The 20,244-nt window shown below is 44.8% G+C and overlaps 1 protein-coding gene across 1 annotated transcript; it reads right to left on the bottom strand.

The window, feature by feature from the left end:
* Positions 1–4,521: 4,521 nt before the first annotated feature.
* Positions 4,522–19,013, bottom strand: ASB4 (ankyrin repeat and SOCS box containing 4). Its single transcript, XM_075747149.1, has 6 exons — positions 18,881–19,013; positions 15,391–15,678; positions 11,912–12,211; positions 8,797–9,287; positions 7,027–7,140; positions 4,522–5,311 (listed from the first exon to the last, which is right to left on the bottom strand). The coding sequence occupies exons 2-6, from the start codon at positions 15,602–15,604 to the stop codon at positions 5,123–5,125; spliced, it is 1,308 nt and encodes a 435-aa protein (XP_075603264.1). The 5' UTR covers positions 15,605–15,678; positions 18,881–19,013; the 3' UTR covers positions 4,522–5,122.
* Between the last annotated feature and the right edge of the window lie 1,231 nt (positions 19,014–20,244).

The raw sequence follows: 20,244 nt of genomic DNA on the forward strand, positions 1-20,244 counted from the left end.
CTGTCATTTAGTAGAAGAGTGAACCCTAGGGAGTACAGGGAAATTCTACTGCCATATCCTGAAAGTAAATGGAAATATTGCTGTGTCTGACCAATGTATATCTTGTAGCATTTCAGAAAAGCAGCAGCAGCCGTTCAAGAGCCCTGCAAACCTTCCAGCAGACTGAAAAGCTGGCATGCCTCTTTGGCTTCACGGAATTTAATAAAGGTATATAATAGCATAGGCCACCTCAGACTATTTCAATCTTCCTTCCAATCTTAAAGACTGAACTCTCGTATGTTTAATTGAAAGGTACTTGTCCCATGGGCAAAATGTGCTGCCAAAAGCATTAGTGCGTTTTCAAAGGACATTCCTCAAATATGAATGAGCCGAGTCTCTGTGATCATTTTTATTGGTTCAGCAGCGCTTACAGCTAAAAGTAAAGCTGCCACCTTTCATGGCAGACCAGACCTTTTCCCCTACCCCCTAATATTTGTGTTTCTGAAATTTTATGAAAATAGTTGTCAGTCTTGCTCAGTCTGGGAGATTTATATAAATTCATGATCACAGCAGTTAACTTGATTCTGTCAAAACTGGTGTATAGGCTGTCAGGTATTGCCCCACAGAAAGATGAGAAATGGTCTTTCATGATGTTAAGTGGTTTTGAGTAAGTAAAATTTCGTTGATGCCAAAATGCTTATGGGAATTTATTGGTTTCAGCTCTGATACCCTGATTTGGGTCAAAAAACTCTGAAATCAGAGCAAAGGTTTTGACTGGGATCTCCATGAAAGTCTCCTCACACATGCCGATGCACGCACAGACCCACACAGAGCTCAAAGTGGGCATTTCAACACCATTCTGCTTTCATGTATTCAGGAGTTTTGGTCTAAACCATTTCAAGATGATGCAGACAGCCTCATCATCCTCCACACAGCCCTAGTGACAGTGCCACGTAAGAGCATGAAAAGGGGCACAGGCAACCTGTCCCCTTCCCCTGCAGCTTTTCAAATGCTAAGGGCAGAAAGACATGGAGATCCTGGCTGCCTGGGCCAGGTGACCCCAAGGCCCTGTGCTTCCAGTTTGCACTTGGAGCCTTTTTGTCTTTAGAATGCAAACTCATCTTAGTGCAGGCCATTATGAGAGGAGCGAGATATGTGGAACCAGCACCTCTTGTGCTGAAAGTGCTGAGGCTCAAGTATTGCTGCCATTTGTCCAAAGTATAGGCTCTCATCAGGTAGCTTGTTTTTGGAGTAGGGGTTGGTGACATTGACTCATGAGTATTGCCTTAAAGTACCAGTAATAAGCACATTAAGAAAAACATGTATCATGCTCTAGGATCAATCGGAACGCAGACAGTTATTGATAGTCATCCAAAGCCACCTTTGTAGAGAGAAGACCTACTTATCACATCCCTGAAGCCTTGTGCAACCCATGTGGTCTTGCACTCTATGCACATGGTAGAACACAGCTGAGAATATATCCTTGCCCTCCCACTGCCAGCAGCACTGGAAAACTAGCCTGTCTCAAGGGTGAATGGTGAAGGTTTTAAGGACATATTGACTGAAGACTGAGCAGGAACTGGTCAAGATTTACTGCTTCCTTTGCCAATGTCCCAAGTTTCTGCTTTGCAGTCTCTGGTTCCTCTTCTTGGCATTAGGCTGGCAGGACAAGCAGTGGTGTTGGAGACCTGACTCAACTATGCTGTTTTGGGCTCATTGTCGTTGTTTCTAAAGGCTGACCAACTATGAGTAGACATTTAAAGGTTTTGAAGATACATTCCTGAACACTGTTAGATTGACTCTGACTTCAGTTTCACCTACATGCTCTCCATGGAGAAATCAGTGGAGTTTTGAGTCAAACTGGACCCAATCAGACGTCAGGGGCTAGGTTTAAAATTATTGCAAGATCACTTTACAAAGATGATGTCCATATTTCCATGAACACCTGAATTATGGTTCTGCACTAGCCCACAAAAACATGCAGAATGTCTCTGTGTTCATAGATGGGATAGCTTCTGTTGTCGATAATGCATATGGCTTAAGAACATCTCTTCATATGTACCTCTTTAAAAGCGCAAGGACCAAAACATGTAATCTCATTGCTAGCCATTGAGAAGGCATTAAGGGAGCTGTGGGAAAGGGGTGCCAATGGGAAAGGATAGTTCATTCTTTGTGCCTGTTTGTGCTTTAAATATTCTAATAGGCTGTGAAATGCAGTGGAAATGTCTCAGACATGGCTACATCCCTACTAAAAAGCCAAATAGCAAAAAGCAACTCATTTCAAAGCAGACACCAAACAACCCTGAAAACAATTTTCTGACATTTTAGGTCATGACTAGGTTCAAACTTGCAGTGTAGGGGTGACAACAACTTGGTCTCTCATTATTTCCACCTACAGCGATGCAATATGTTGCAGCATTGAAAATATAAAAGCATGATCAGGAGTTATATAGCAGTATGAAATTTCAAGGCATCTGCACTAAGTCAGAATAAGACTGTGCATCCCATAAATTTCATAAATGATGAGATTATTATCAGGCACCCCCATGTCTCACATGAGCAACTCCAGCCAGTGCGTGGGAATAGAGTACAGTAAGAGAAAAAAAGAAACGCTAAAAGGTAACAAATAATAAGGTTTGCTTACTGTTGTTCTTTCTATCTCCAACAACAAAAGCAATTAAAGTGCACCAATCAGGTCTTTTTTCTGTGATAGGGATGTTCTCCAGTGTTTTTAACAGCTTGCAAATTCCTACGACTATAATCAGCCTGATCCCACTGCGCTCCCTGTCAGATCCCACAATGGCTATAATCTGGCACCTGCTTGGTACAAAGCTTGGAAGTGAGGCTGGGTGCCCACAGAATAGAAATTAAGTGTGTTCACTGCAGAGAGGGAGGATCAGAGGGAATTTAGGAACACCAGTGACAGCCTTTTTTCTTCTCTCTCAGCAAGAGAGTCCTAACTATGACAGGTCAAAACCCACTGCTATTGTCCTGCCTTAAACCTCCCTCTTCCAGATGCAGAATTTTGCTTCCAGAAGCAGCCAACGGGGATGTGTTCCCAATAAAATCATCTACCTCCATCTGTACCTTCTGGACTACCCAGCTTGCCCCATTGTCAGGCTGTTCAGAAAGCAACAAACATTTTCTTGCCTTGACCAGCATGCAAATCCCCTTCCTCGTGCCTGACTTAGGTATGTCGCCTAGAAAAGCAGTGGGTTGGATAACCTAAGCTTTCTCCGTCCTTCCAAATTCACTGGTTTTCCTCAGTGGATCCCATTGACCTGGAACTGCCTCAAGAGGATTTTTCTACAGACAAAGTGCCCCAGATCCTGATCGTTCTCCCCTGTAAACTACTGTAGTAGTAGAAATTTTTCATCAATTTAGTAAAGTACAGGGACCTATATTACAACTCCATTCATATGAGAAAGCATTCTGTCATGATCTGTGCTGTCTTTGAAATTCTCCACTGGAACTGGAACCTGTTAAATCGCAATCTACATTGCTGTCTAGCTAAACATAAACAGATGCATGAATTGGATTCTCTCCTAACCCAGCATACAGGCTTTGATTCGTGAAAACTGGGATGAAAAGAAAGCAAAATGATTTATAACACTAAATAATCTGCCTATTTCTTCAAGTGCTGCTTGCTTTGCAAGACACAGAGACACTGAACAGCTTGGCCACTCCTATCCGGCTGGGAAGAGCCTAATGTGCCATGGGCTTTCTTGCAAAGAGATAATAATAATGATAAGGACCGACAGCTTCACAGTCAGAGATGCAATGAGAAGTCAGGAGTGACTGCGTCCCAGTGATGGGCACAGCTCACCTCCCTTTTAACAGAGCCCAGAGTTGTCAGGGTCTAAAAGAAGTGGAACAGCCCAGATGGATTGCATCAAACTAAAAAAGGGAAGGAAAACATTTTTTTTCTGTAGGTCAGATCACACACTTGCCCTTGCTGTGGGATAGTTGGTGTGTGAACTGCCTCTGTCCTGCATTTCATCCTCCTGGACTGGAGACAGCAGCTCTGTCAGGAGTAAAGGTTTCCTGTGAGCAGGGAAACCAGCTCCAGCAGGTCCAAAAGCAGAGAGCCTGCAAACCAGGGGGACGAGCAGGTCTGTAACAGCACAGTCAACACATCTTCATCTTGGAAACAACTTTTGCTTAAGGTGGGATTCCTCTCACCTGTGCTTAGCTGCCAAAAAATAACACTAAAATAACACATAGTCCATGTTAGCAGGCTAGGTTCCTTTTATAGTCAATGAAGGGAAGGATTCATATTCTTCCCAGATCCCACCCAACACCATCCTGAGGGATATATGGATGGGTATAAGCCCAGCTGGGCAGGTTACAGGTGAGGTCCATTCCACCTGCATTTCTGAAGACCAGGACACGAAATTATCATCTGTCACAGTGAGAGCAGAAACAGAGACAGCATCTGTGAAAAGCGACCCGGGCATGAATAGCAATGTACAGAAATATCAGTGCTGCAGATTTCAATATTGTGATTGATAATGGAAAAAATGCTTACAATTAAAAAGGATATTATTATGACAAAGCTTTATAAGATACAGACAGGTGTAGTGAACAGTGAACTAACATTGAATTGAGAGTCAATCCACAGGAAAATACGGAAACTATTGAAATCCTGTCTGTGGTCATGATTCAAAGCAGTTCACCCATTTCTTTCTGGGAAAGCATTTCTGTGACACTAATAAATGTCCTCTTTTTATGACGGTATGCTTTCTTTTACTCCCAAAATGGCAGCTGAAGAAAATTACAGTGAAACAGTACCAAAGGTTGTTCAGATTGAATCTAACGCATTCGAGCAGGCAGTGGAATAAATACCAAAGGCAGCAGCAGCATCGTTTAAGCTAGGCTGAACAAAGCATGGAAGTGTTTGTTTGGAGGGGGGGGAGGGCTTTCCAGCTCTGCATCCTCCAGCGTGACCCGCAGCCTGCAGCTGCGATTCCTCAGTGCAGGGAAAGACAGCGGCTCCAAGGAGAGCCGGTAAATCCCAGCCCAGCTTCAGGCTGGCTTCCGACTGTACAAAAGCGAAGGGCTGCGTACGGGCTGTGCATGGATCTCCAGCACCCCGCGGAGGCACGCGGATCTGGGAAGGGAGGCACCAGGGCTCTGCTGCGGCTCAGTAGATGATTCCTTCTGGTTCCAGCAGCAAGTACTTCTTCATGGACGAGGGGATGGAGAGCAAGGGGACTCCTCGGTGGCACCTTTCTGACAATATCGCCCGAATAGCACATCTGCATAAATGCATGAGTGACCGTGGTGAATTGCTGCACACGGTGAACAAAGAGTCATAGAAATCCTGGTGCCGCTGTGAAAAAACATAAGCGCATTTTAGGGCAGTAAGGCTTTTTTCCTTCCCTCCCTTTCGCCTGTGCACGTGCAGCCCTTGGGAGAACAAAGTAAAAGGCACAGCCAGCCGTCCTGTCCCTCGGAGGCACACCCAGCACCGGGGACTTGGTTTAGCCAAGTGCCTGCACAAAATTCTTACGCTTGCCTCAAATATTTAGTGTTAAGTTAAAGCCCATGATGAAATCTTTAGGCTTGGTATGTCTTATATCCATCAGTTTGAAGTGGGGGTTCTTCTGCGGTATTTATTAGTCCTGATCCGAACAGAGGCTGCAGCCGGCTCAGGGTCAGGGCACGTGGATGAGTTAATCCCCTAAACCTCACCGCGGGGCAGCGAGGCAGCGTAATGCCAGCGCTGCCGATGAGTTAGCTGGGGCTGCCGACGGCAAAGTACCTTTGGTCCGGCTCGTCGCCCCAGTGGCCTTTTGGAATAAATAAAATTGCGTCCCAACGAGAAGAAAAGTGGAGGTGCTTACAAATGATGTTGAAATAAAAGAAGCGAACGGTAAATACATGTGACTATGCATGACTTGACCTTACTTTATATTCTTGCTACTTGACAGATCTGGTTACACTTTTTTTCAGATATACTTTATGTATTGAAAAGTACAGATTTGTGTCAACAACATTTTTTTCTTCAATTTCATGTCAAATTTGGCAAACAGTTTGACAACAAAAATTACAATCTCAATTCTCAAAGAAATAGAGCAACTGTAGACTTTTCCAAATAAGGATGCTTTGATATTTCAGATTATAATTTTTGTTTGGAGAAAAAGAATTAGCTATTTCCTTTCTAATCACACTCGTAGCTCAGCAAAGCTGCTTATTATTACTATTACTATTTATTACTATTACTATTACTATTATTATTATTATTAAAAGGACCTTTAACATTTAATTTTGTGTTCACCTAAAATGGTTTCTTTTAATTTTTTTCTGAACAAAGCTGACCTGAAAAAACAGCTAGTCTCTCAATTCCTCTGGCTATATAACTCTGCATTATCATACAGATGGGGTTCCCTAAACATCACTGATAATGCATAGCAGATATTGGTGCACTTAAATTCAGCACTGATTCGAAAATTCTGCAAAAGCCCACTATTAATAAAAAAAATATTTTTAAACTGGAATATTGGGACTATGCAGATTTCTGAAGTAAAGGGATAATTATGTCAAAGCATATCATTTGTCCCACAGTTTTGCCTTTTGACATCTTTTCCTCTTTGATCTCTTATTTTTCATTTAAATTCTCCCTTGTATTTGCAGCTAACGAGTCCTGCTCACAGAAACCCACCCCATGCAACAGAACTTAAAGCTATATAGTCATTCACATGTAACATAGGACTTTTAAAACATTTGATGACTTAAAAAATATAAATATACGCATTGACACATCTGAAGAGAGACCAATCACAGCCAGAATCTTTGCACTTGCTGAGTGCAGGGACAGCTGAGCAGCTCCTGCAGCACCCCTGACAGGGGCTGCTCCAGCGGATAGTGTTGCAATGAACATTTCTCAAAAATACGTCTTTTGTCGAGTGATATTAAATGGGGAAATCCCAAATCCTCTGAGATGTTCTTCTCTCTTAAAAGCATTCTCATCTTTCTTTGGCCAGATACAGAGAACGCAAATAATGAGCTTGGATTTTACTCAGTTGCAACTCATTAAGAGCTTACCTCAAAGACGTCGTCAGGTATGGCTGCTTTCCACTTAGATGTTGATTTGATGTGTTCGTAGGTATTGACGACAACCTCCACAGCTCTGGGGTGGGAATGACAGGCTTGTAGCACCTGCAGGCACGATGCAGAGAGACCATGAGTAGCGCCAAGAAGCTGGGGCTAGCCTGGATGCTGCCTCGCACTGTGCAATGGCGTCTGAGATGGACACAGCCAAAGAGTTATGAGAGGGAAAGGTTGGAGATGCAAAAGGCACGAGCCGTGTGTACACTGCTCAGTGCAAGTACTGCAAGAAACCCCAGGCTAGCTGTGCACACCCCGGTGTAACGTCATACAGAAATACTGGCCTAGGTCTCCAGAGCAGCGTAGCTTGCTGATGGGGGTAGCTTTATCATCTGAATCTGTTCATAGCAAGGTTGAGTGTCTCGACACCAGGCAAAGCCATGAACTAAGTCCTCGCTCTGGGTCATGCAGCACAGGAACAGAAAAAAATCCCATCATATGAATCAAAAATGCATTGTTACAGGAAAAAAATTAAAGGAAGACGGGGAGCTAACATAGCTCAGAAGTAAGGCCTCCAAGCCACACAAGGGTTGAAAATAACTGCTCTGCCCAGTAACATTAGCTCAGTAGGAAAAAAACAGTCTACTGTCATTCACACGCATGGAATAACACTTTGCATTCACACCGTATCATGCACAATTTTGTCCCACACAGCAGACAGGCTTTCAGAAACAAAACTGCAGAACATCCCTCTGGGATAAATATCATCCTACATATTTTAATGGCAAATGGTGGTTTGGAAGGGAGACTCGCTCCATGCAACAGGAGAAAGGTGGAGGCAGGAAGAAGAGACCCCAGACCTGGCCCTCAAACACGCTCTAGGAGACCAAGTGTTGTTCTGTTACAGGCAGGGCCAGCTCATCCTTGGCTCAAGAGAGCACAACTAAAAGTTTGGCATTGTATTCAAAGCCTTCTGGTTGCTTTGCTTGTTAACAACTTTTTATATACAGTGGAGGAGCTGCAAAATGTTGCTCAGGGCACTGGATGAGGGAGAAAAAGACCGACTACAGGAAGCTTACTTAGTTTCCTGATACAAGAAGTCTGTCATCTACTTCTCTCAGTGCCTTGGGTTTTGCAGACCTTTAGAAATTCTTAGGGGGTGGATCCTACAATTAGTTTTGTTGGTTTTTTTGAGGTTTGGGGTTTTTTTATCATCTATGAGCCCAGGCCCAACATTTCCCCTTAATTGCTCACATTTCTTGGGAATCAGCCAAAACTTTACTGAGATCTATTTCATTTGGAATAGATTTGAATAGATTTTTAAAGGTCAGAAGTGACAAACTGAATCAACTGATCTGATTTCCAAACTTTGGTAGAGGCCATGAATATGCATTTCATATAACCTAGTTAAACCTGTATGGAGCCAGGTTTGACAAAGGCATGTAGGTTTTCTGAAATGAGAAAGTGAATCAGCTCTGAAAAATCAGGCTTGAACTAGCGTTTAGAATTTGGGGTTTCAGGTTGGTTAAGAACAAAAATGGGATCTGGGTCTGGTTTCTGGCATTAGCAACTGTAATTTCACTTCAGTTAAATGATACCACTCTTACAGGAGGTCAGCTCACAAGGTTTTGCGCATTCTGGGCCCATAGTTTACAAGACTCCAGCAAATCCAGCTACCACCAAACCCTGAAGTTTGAATCTCTCATCCCATTCCTGTTCAAGACATCACTGCTCGCTATATCCCTACTGTAGAAAGGTATCCTTAACCTTGTGGAATTGCAGCGGATATATCCTGGCTGCTCCATGATTCAGTAGCAGCTGGTAGCAGATGTCAGGCTGGGCAGCTGGCCGCACAGATGTCACTTTTATGATATACTGTAGGGGGGCACAGCCATTGACATCCATGATGTTTGCTTCTGCTCCTGCCTCCAGCAGCATATTCAGCAGGACGTGATCACAGTTCCAGGCAGCTTTGTGGAGCGGTGATTTGAAATCCTCATCACGAGTGTTCACTTCAGCTTTATAGTCTAAGAGCATCCGACAGATGAGGTGGTGATCTGGGCTATATATCTGATCCTTATAGTGAAGGGCCCAATAGGCTGCACAGGCCAAGGGAGTCTCCATGTAGGCATTGAGAGCATCAACCTGTGCTCCTTGTTCCACGTAAAAGGCCACAAGCTCAGGGATACCCAAACGTGCAACGATGTGCAGAGGGGTCTCTTCATCTTGGTTGTTTGTTTTTATGTTCACATTTGCTCCTGCCAAAGAAAGATGATGGGAAAAAATGAAGGCAACTAAATCCTGGTTTGTCCATCTCTCTGCTTGAGCCCCGATACCCAGGGAGAAGGTGAGGGTGGGCAACTGGCATGAAAGACACACATGGAAATGCAGTTAGCTAGGGATATGGATTCTGCATTTCTTAAGCCTCCAGGAAACCCTTAGAAACTTCAGGTTCTTAGATCCAGCTTCAGATGCGATAGCCTGGCCCCGAGCTGGCAGAAGACCTTTTCTGAACTCTATTTTGGAGCAGCACGCAGGTCCAAATCTCTGTGTAAAATGCTTTTCCCTATAGATTAAGAACTGAAGGAAAAAGGAGAGCTTTACTCCTACTCCCGAGAACAGCTCTGCTCAAATCTATACCCTGAGAACGCTTCCTGCAGCACCTCATTATCTGCGAGCCTGGAAGAAAGGACACTTTATGGTAGATCCACAGATGATATAAAGAAAAAAATCCCCAAACATTGCCACAATCCCCAGCTGAGGGTCTGGATCCCGATTTCAAGCTGTTAGGGGGCCCGGCAAGGAGCGCGGTACGGGCGCGGAGCAGCCGAACCAACAGCACCATCTACTGAGCAGCCAGGCGGGGCGGCGGGGCGCCGAGCCCCCAGCGCAGCACCGCGGCGGCTGCTGCAGCGGGACCCTCCCGCTTTCCAGCTACCGGCAATTTGCTCTAGAGAAATGCAAATGACCGTAGGAATAATACGGAACGCTTGCGTATTAAAGAAGAGGGAAGGTTGGCGAGACTTCACTGCCCAGAACAAAGCGGAACGGCAGCGGGGGCAGCAGGGTGGAGGGGCAAGGGGCTTCTTCCAGAGGTGGAGGGTGCTGGTGTCCACTACCCCAGCTGGGTAGACAGGGGCTGCTTGAACCTGGGGCCTTGCCAAACTCTCAATAATGTGCTCGTGGGAGAGCAAGGCCACCCCTCTTCTCTCCAGGCTCACAAAAGCCCTTATGAGGCCAAACTTACACAGGAGGACAGGGAGGGAGGAAGAGGAGTCAGAAGTTACCTCTGGGCTGGAAAAACTGTGTGCTAATGCCGTTAAGCCACTTTAAGTGTTAGTCATGTTAGATGTCCACGGGAGTATCAGCAATCTAAGTTTGGAGGTGGTAAATGAACACTGGATCAGTTTTGCTTGCTTGGCCAGTTGCCCAGTCCACAAAGTGGTTAAACTGCATTTACCTGAACTGACCCCGTGTGACACCACGGAGTGGAGATGGCAGGGTGGGAGAGGCATCTACGAAACCTTGGTACAGGGACATTAAATGAAACCCTTGGCTTCAGCCCTTGGGTGGTGTTGCTATGTGAATGCGCACACCTGCCACATTTTGCTCCAGACCTTTCCCATTTTGTTTGGAGTCTTGATGGTTAGCTCATACAGAGATTCGAGTTTATCTAGTGCCTTGGGATGAAGGGTGGCTTGTAAAGTATTATTATTCTGTTGCTGATGGGTGGGTGGAGAAAGCCTATAGAATACATCCTTTCATTTGCATTCATCCTATGCTGCATTTTATAAGACTACATTTGACTTTTAAGCTTTTCCATGGTAGCAAATTCAACTCCTGCTGTCAGGACTGCTTGCTTTGGGCAGGATACAACTGGCAGCATTTATTTTCCTTTCTACCAAACAAAATAATATGTATCTTTCCAGGAGAAGAAAAGCGATGTGGTTATTCATTCGGGACTGCAGATTGCCTTGCCCACAAAGCACACTTGGGCTCTGCATCTCGAAAAAAGCCTTCAATAACAGTGCATGTAGCAAAATTAACCCCCAAAGCATTTGTATTTGCCATGGCACAATGTAATAAATAAGGGAATCTGCCTGTTTGCAACTTAAGACTTGAACTGTCTGACTTTGCTGCACCTTTTATGTCTGTCTTTTACTGTGTCCTGAGTCAGCGTCCTTGTGGTAAGGAAACAGTGTGCAACACCGATATATTTATCCAGGAATTATGCCTATTCATAGCTTCATTTGTTACAGATGACCAGCAGCATAGTGTATGCTACTTTGGGGGAAAAAAAATAAAATCATACATAGTAGAATTTTTTCCCCAATCCCTACATAGATGCAGCAGCATAGATGCTGCTGACAAGCGAAGAGACGGCATGAAAAACTGTGTCCAGTTCTTCAAGGCCAGGTCTTAGAAAACAAGTGGTTGGAAGAATTTTACTGAGAGCAAGGAAATTTGAACAAGAAAGGAGAGAGGTGCACTTTCATTTGAAAACTTCTCAATAGTAAACCTAGATGAAGAAGACAGAAAACCCCAGATAAATAGAAACTCTCTGGTTCAGAGGAGCCCTTTTGCTGCGGGACTGACTGGGAAGTGGGCTGGAGGCACTGAAATGGGAAACGACCCTGGAGTAAGGGCCGGTGACCAGGGTGAGGGAAGGACGGATGGGTGAGGAATCAGAATGGGAAAAACTTCCTCTGATGAAAGAGATGGAGAAAAGATGTCTGAGATGAAGACATCTTTTGGGTCAGCTGTGGATGGAAGGGATAATTACACGTGTACTTTGACAAATTGCCTCCTAAGAGAAACCACAGACCGTGCCCACCACCATCTCTGGGCATGCCATGAGAGACCCTCCAGAGCTTTACCTTACCTCTCGAAACCAGCTGCTGGGCACAAGGCATGGAGGTTCGTGTTGTACAGAAGTGTAAGGGCGCCTGCCCACTCATTGAAAAGCAGTTCAGCTTAGCTCCATGGTTGCAAAGGATCTTGAGACACTCAACATTTGCCATTTCACATGCTACATGGATTGCAGCTTTTCCATTGGGCCGGCAGTTGATTGTAGCTTTGTGATTGAGCAGGACCGAAAGACTCTCCAGATGTCCATACATGACAGCAAGATGCAGTCCAGTTGCCCAGGATATTTTTAATTTGTAGCTAGGCAGCCAGTACCCTATACAAAGTGAAATTGTGTTACCATCCTTTGCAGAGACTTTTCTTTGGACTATCCACCTACTGAGAATAATTGAGGGGGAAGGAAGGGTTGGAATTTTGCTTTAATTTACTGTGATTTCACCAGCTACAGCTTACTGCACACAAAGTTCTCTCAAGCATAACTTCATTTTTATTAAGCACTTTTACTATGTGTGCTGAATAGCCTGCCTTTTTGAGAGATAATTCCCATGTAGATGTACTCTGAAGGCAGCTTTTGTTTTTCTTGTGACCTGTGTAGACTAAATAAAAAAAAATAAAAATGCTTAGAGCATTTGAAATACCCCCAGCTAAGAAATATGGAGAAAATGGGATCTTCAGCCTGCCAATAGCTGAACAAAGGTGGTGTTGGGAGTAAGAAGGCAGCATTTACTTAGGCCAGTGACTCAACAGATACTTCATCCTGCTGTTTCTGTGTGGGAGATAGCAGGATCTTGCACATAAGAAGCTGGATTCAGACTTCCAGTGATGCATTGCACATAGATGACCCCTGGCAATGGGGCTGCAGCTGCATCACAGACCTCCTGCCAACTACTGCCCCAGAGGAGCATGGCGTGAGGAATTTGGATGCTGATGTAAATTAGGTTGAAGAGCCAAATAGAAGCAGTGACACTTTAGCATGAAATTTGGGTCCAAAATGTTTGGATTTTTCTCTGAAAATTTCACAATGTGTTTTGGTTTTTTTTGGTTTTTTGTTTTTTTTTTTTTTAACTTACAAACAGGTGTAAGACCAAATAACACTTAAATATTTGTTCCAAAACTAGGACTATATGCTTAATGACTGCATAGAGACAGTCTCAGAAGTGATTACTATAATCATTTGTTTAAAAAAAGTAAAACACGATAATAATGTGCAGAAGGACAAGAGAAGTCTAAACCGTCTTTTTTTCTCTTTTCTTTTTAGATACAGCAGCTGCATCTCAGCTAGAATGTAACTATAAAATTTTCTGGCTTTGATTTATCTATTTCTCCTTGGACAAATGCATGGTTGAATACTGTTATCACGTAGAAGACTCAGAAAAAAATACTAAAGATATATAATGAGGTCAAATTAATTCAGACCTTCATTTTTTAATGAGGAACCCACGCAGTGAATGGCAGCAGCAGGCAGCCTGAAGGCAGCTGAGTGCCTGAGCGGGGCAACAGCAGCTCAACCCTCTCTCAATCTGCTGACTATCCAGGTTACGTTGGCAGCTTCAGCAAGACAACCTTTTCATCATATGCCCCCAAAATGGGCACAAAATAGGTGGGCTACACCCCAGAGTCTATGCGTATAGCGGAGCAGATTTCTTAGATCAGCCTCCTGTCTGAAGTATTCCCCCTTGTTACCAGCAAGTTGTGGAGCGCTGCCGACTTCTCCCACACAGAGCTGGGCCTCACATTATGGCCAAATAAATGGACAACAGCAGGAAAGTCGTCCTTATAAGCCAAGGTATGGCTTTCTATAGCCACAGTTTCCTTGCCTGAGACCACCGTTTATTTCCTTTGCCTGTGCTGCTGCAGGTGAGCTGTGCTCAGGCGTCCTTGAGGGAGCATCTCCCATGTCCTCTGCCCAAACCCACAGACATCCCTGAGCCCAAAGGGACAGGACGAGGCACTGAGCAGGAAGCAGATGTGGGCTTCATGGGAGGCCTCGTTCAGCTTCCTTGTTTATTTGGTTAGAAACATGAAAAAGCCATGGCGCACACAAGGTCTGTGTCCTTGGCAGCTCGCAGCCTCTTTGGAAGAGAAGAAGCAAAGCCACTCTGTCACCCATGGCGTCTCCTTTCCACTTCATCACTTAGGGCTATGGCAAAGCTCAGGCTGTCTGAACGGTGGGATGATGGAGCTTAATTTTCCTCCCCTCTCCCTTCTCAAGGAAATCCCCCTCTCATATCGCAGTTATCTGGGATTCAGAATAACAGTAAAATTTGCATGAGAGTTGATAGAGCGCTTCCTGCCTTTCAAAGTGAATACACTGCTGTGATTTAGGCCATAGGGTGCATCTACCTCTCTACCTCTTTTCTGGGAAAGGAGAGATTTCTCCAAGAGACAAGTTAATGCTTGCAGTCAAATAATCTCCAATTAAAAATCTATGCATTAATCCTGTAGTCTCAAATCACAACCAGAATGCATCTCTGCCTGCTGAGGCCAGAACAAAAGGTATTTTAAGACACATTCATCGCTGTGTGGGTTAGTTCAGACACTGTCCCCAAGGGAAGTATACCATGACTGTATCATCCTCATCCTAATGAAATCAAAAGAACAGGAGCCAATCATTACCTAAGAGGTAAATACAGAAAAGGAGAAGAGGTGGGATATTGTCCCTTCTTTATCCCGCAGAAATGAAAGGGCATTTGCTGTGCTGCTGAGACTGAGGTGTTTATCTCCACATATGATTAACTTGTGGCAAGGGCTGATCATTCCTGTTTTCTAGATACACACGAAGAGTCTGTTAGCAGGTAGGTCATGAAGTATGTTGATTTTAGCAGAGAGCAAACTTGTTGTATTGCTTTAGGCTGTAAGTTTTTGGGAACTCAACCAGTGTCTGCCTGAGAACTGGTTTGGGTTTTCTGCACTCCAAAACAGAAGTCTTTTCTGGCTGTGTTTTTCCAGATGATTTATCTGTTTTGATAAACTAGCACATCCTCACTTTCTGTCAGTCTGAAAAATAAATCTCCTCCCATCCAGCAACATCCAAGTTCCGCAGGATTTCCTTAGCTCTCCTGAGCTCAGGAGAATTCACTGTACTACTACTGTAAATTGAAAATGGAAGACATTTAATATTTTATGTTTCTAAATGGATTGTATATGTGACTGGGCACATGCAAGAAATGTATATATCCCACTTAGCCTGCACGTGTCTATTCTGGGCTTTGCACCCGAGTTCTCTGCGAGGAAATGGCAAAGGACTCCTCTCTCTGGACTCCCCTGAAGCTGCAGCAGCTGCCTGGGCAGCACGGAGGCTCAGGCTGGTCTCAAGCCCAGCAGATACAGCTGACAAGCTCCCCTCCTGCGGTGACCGCGGCCTTACAAACCTACTGAGAGGTTACTGCCTATGAGTCAGCTTACGCTGCAGCTTCGGAAGAGACAAAGGCCACAGATTCTTGAAAATCACTCAAACCCACCTACTTCCAGGCTGGTGAATCCTGCCACAGTTACCTTGTTTGTAGGATGCCAGAATCAGGTTTTCATCTTCTACTTCAAACACCGTGTCCACATCTATTTTCTTTTGGCTCAAGAGCTCTTCTAGTGTTTCAAAGTCATTGGACTTCAGGGCTTCGAGAAAAGCCTTTTTCACCAACTTTGCAGCTGCAGCTCGAGTCATTTTCCCCTCTGTATTCTCTCCTTCTTTGTATGTCTCCTCCAGATCCATTTCCAAATGTATTTGTTTGTGCTGTGAAGAGGGGTACACTGCGATTCCTATAGCACAGTTGCATGCTGAAGCTCCTGAAGACCAGAAGGTAATTTTATCACTCGGTCATGCTGATCTGCTTGTTCTATTTATATGAGGAGCATTTCAGGCATCGAAATGCCACTCTTAGATATCACCACACTCTTTTTATGAAAGCAAGGGCAGACACACTAACAATAACCCCAAAATAAGGATTATCTCCATGGGCTTTATAGGCATTAGGCTTCATTAACCACATGGTTACCCTCTGCTCCTGTCATACACTTATGTTAAAAGACACTAATCCCAGGTGTTGTTTCTCAGCAGGAGAAACACATTTCCTTTCATAGTTGCCATTGCTGATTTATTGACTGCAATCGGGTGTGATGCTGTGTCTGCAGATGCCTTTTAACTAGTGAATTTCAGAAAAAAGATAAAATCCCCAAGACACTTTTCCTGTGGGAGGTAGCCCACTCTTCCCCAGGACAACACTCAGTATGTTGTCCTGCTTTCATTCCTCCAGCCATCAGGCAGGCCTCCACAAGCCCCGTCCCCGTCCTGAAGGTCTCACAGATACCAGGATCTGTAGAGCTCCCAGGGATCATTGTGCTCATCTAGCCTGGTCTCCTGTGTAATACCCTGAGCAGCAAGATATCCCTAGTTTGCTCAGGGGCCGCAAGCAGTGCTCCTAGGAAGGAGAAACGGTGGGATGAGGGGGCTGCAGAGCTGTACAGCCATGTTATGGGGTGGGGGGTTCTCACACAACACAGGGGGGCTTACTTGTGAATTAACTCGGGTGCAAGCACAAAAGGGTGTGTGGGTCCACAGGCTCTCTCCTTCCCCTGCCCACCCTTCATCTAAATTCAGACCTCCTCCCTCGCAACCCCACCACCCACTGAAGACTTTCTACTCCCTCCCTTTTCCTTCTCTCTTTGCTGGTCCTGTCCCTGTAGCGACAGCAGACCGTGATGATGCAAACCCACACATGGCCAGCATGAGGTGCTGCCATGCATCACGCAAAAGCGGTTCACACCTGCACCCACTTGGGCTGCTGGATGAGACCATGGCCAGAAGAAGACTATCCACCCTTGATTTAAATCACCCAGCAAAGTGGATGCCATCACAACCATTAAGAAGAAATTTTCATGTTTATCCTTCCTGGGAGTTTAGCCGCCAAGTGGGCTGATGGGGAAATGTGAGCCAGGTGATACTGGAGTCTCGGCAGCCTCTGTGCTCGTAGGGTGTCTAGGGGCCAGGCTCCTCGTGCAGCTCCATGAGGATCTGCAGGACCTCTGCCCATGGGAATGCTCACTAGCTCTCTCCTAGGGCCAATGCTCAACATAGGTGTTCCAGGACAGCAGTTTCATGGAGAACTGTGAAATTCGTGAGTTCCTTCTACCTATGTACATTTGGATGAAGAATAATTTATAAATACTACTTCCTTGAGGCGTTGCACTTTGTAGTAGACACAGTGGGAAGGAAAATGGCTTGCCCTGGTGCTATAGGTTCCCAGCAGCTCATCTGGGTCTTTTTCTAGGCTTACTTAAGAGGAGAGGCAGCATCAGGCTCTCCGTACCTTTACATTCCCTCCTGCATGACTGCCTCCCTCTTACTTTGTTACTTGCAGTAATGGATGAATCCACTTCATGCTTTAAAAAAAAAAAAGTGTTAATGCTTGTCTGGCATGAGCAGAGGGACAAGATGTGAACTCCAGATCTTATGGGCTTCTTGTTACCTGCACCTTTTCTTTTAAACCACTACATTCCTTAAAAGTCATGTATGCACAAAGCACTGATACGTGGCTGCAGTCAATTGTTCACCTTGGCTACACTTTTTGATTTGCAATGGACTAGGTTTTCATCTATGATCTTTCATAAATAGTATTAGATGACACAAGGGCATTCGATCTAGCCGAAAGGATCGTGCCAGTGATCTCCATGCTGGTCTGCTGCTTGAAGGTTGAGATGCACAAGCACGTTGCTGTAACAGATTACTGCACATCTGCCGATCCATCGTGCTTGCTCTTGGTTGACAAACAAGGTGAAGTAATTTGTGATGGCTTGGCCCACAGTGAAAGAGAAAGACGATTAAAATTACCTGACATCCGTCATGGTCCAAGAGGATGCACAGGGACTCAGAGCAGATGATACACTGCAACTTGCTCACCTTCAGCAATTTGTTTGGCCCTGCTCTGACTCTCACAAAAATTTTTCTTAACCTTAATGAACTTTAAAGAGAGAGAAAGGAAACTATTATAGATACCTACAGCCTTTATAGTTAGTGTTTTCCTGTAAGCTGCATTTGGGTCTAATCTTGAAAAACCTACTCATATGAGTGCACTGATGGTTTCACTACAGTTACATACAACAATGAGGAAATGGTTTTATGTTTTACATTGACAATCAATCACAAAAAGCTAGGCTGTTTTAAAGCATAACATAAGATTTTTTTATTAATTTACCTGAAGTATAGTAAAAAATATATTTAAGAATACATAAATAAGTAATTGGTGGGGCAAAGGGACCAGTTTTTGCTCCATATCTAAATTCTTGCTGTCCATGTAATTTCCTACAGACTTCTCCCCCACTATACCACAAGGTGGCAGTTTGATTTTGAAAGTCAAAACTGATGCCATCCAAGCCCCAAGGCTGCCAAATATTCTGAACATCTCACTGTGAAACAATAGCTCATCACTTGTTTAATATAAATAACAGTACTAGTATTTATGACATTTATAGGTTAGACTTGAGGCCACTGTGATGGGCACTGTGCACTCACCCATGGTATCCACTAAGAAAACCTAGTTTCCACGTTTAGGATCAATTCTCTAAATTACCCTGTTAATGCAAAGGCACATTTTTAGCGGGGAGACAACTCCTGCCCCCAAGCCTTCCTCCCGCTCCACACGACACGCTCCTGCAGGAGCTGGGGCCCCTCCACCGGCACTTGCCGATGCGGAGCAACGATCCATTGCCAGCTACGTAACTCACAGCAGTGCTGGGAACAGCTCGAGCGGAGTTTTGGAGGTGAAACCCGACGTCCTGAACTCTACGCTGGGGCAGGCAGACAGCCAGCAAAAGGAGAAATACTCCAAAAGAACGGTGGTGATGCAACCGGAGCAGTGGAGTCGTTCCTAGCTGCAATACAGAAAAGCCTGGCAGCTCCCTGGCAGCCAGCCTGTTCTTGCAGCAACCCTGTCCCAAAGGCAGCGTGGTGGGGGTGGGTATGGAGAGCAGTAAGAGATGCAGAGTCACCTACCTACAGCTTTAGCAGAGTTGTTATAAATGTTCTTCCCCCCCACCCCACATTTACAGAGGGAATCTTGAAACACTGGCTGCACCCTGCAGCTCTGAGCCTTGCAGCCGTGCACCGGCACGCTCGGCCAGCGAGGTTTCAGCTCTGCCCTTGCCTTCCCACAGCAGGTAGCTGGCCGAAGCGGGTTGATAAGGAGCAGTAACGCGGGCTCTGTGAGAAATCTGCCCTGTTCTGAAGCGGGGAAATGTACTGAACATCAGATCTGTGGGCCTGAAGCAAAAACCAGATCCTTGAGTTAATCCCACGCTTTATCTCTTCTGAACAGTGCATGCTTGTAAAACTGCTGTTGCAGTAGCGATCACAATCCCCTCGCTTCGCTGTGGCCCTTACAGCATCTGCAGCATCAGTCCAAGTCTGCCACGCTGCTGCCGACGCTGTGGGCAGTTTTGCCTTCTATATCCCTTGCGTTGCCAAGTATATATCCCTCGTTTCTTCTTGACAGCTCTCAGTTCCCAAGCTGGATTAAGCACAGCCCTCTTACTTATTCGTATCACACATCCTTTCGCTAATATTAATATTGAATTTTTTTCACTGCTGTATATCTTTCTGCCTGCTTGAGCCATTGCTATATTTTATCTGATTTTTTTCTTCCAGGATGCTGACTCTGAGTGTGGAGATTGCATAAATCTTCCCCATGCTTCTTGCTTTATTTCTCAGTAGGAAAAAAGCTCTTTAGTTGTGCCAGGTGCAAACTGTTTTCTCCAGGTGCTCAGCTGTAAATCATCTTGATTCTATGATCTTTTGAGAAAAGTTCTCTCTGTAAATTCATCCCTGTGACTGGTTAACGGAAACTTTCTTAGTACCAGTAGTTTGGAATCGTCCTCTTTGTTCTATTATTTCAATTTTGAGCTCATTTGCTAGAAAAATAGTCCCAGATCCTCGAAGGCATTTAGACATAGAGTCATAGAACGGTTTGAGTTGGAAGGGACCTCAAAGATCATCTAGTTCCAACCCCCCTGCCTTGGGCAGGGACACCCTCCACTAGATAAAACTCCCAGCTCCCTGAAAGTGAAATTCCCAGGAGCTGGGAACCCATGTATCTTTGAGAGTCTAGGCCTTCTGGTTTTGTTTTCAGTAAAACAAGTATAATTTAGAAATACAGCTCAAGTGAGGTGCTTAAGCCTTAAGGTACACACGTGTTACGAAACCAAAGGTTGATGGCAACAGTCCTGAATTTTGTTCTCATGGCACTTCATGTCTGAAGACTTTATGGCAAAAGCTTAGCCTATTCTTCCACGGGTTTCGTTTTGGCTTTCATTGCCTGCTATTTCCACCTTCAGCTCCAGGGATGTTTCCTTCATTTCTGC

This window comes from Balearica regulorum, chromosome 2, assembly GCF_011004875.1.
Source record: "Balearica regulorum gibbericeps isolate bBalReg1 chromosome 2, bBalReg1.pri, whole genome shotgun sequence".
Taxonomy (NCBI): Eukaryota; Metazoa; Chordata; class Aves; order Gruiformes; family Gruidae; genus Balearica; species Balearica regulorum.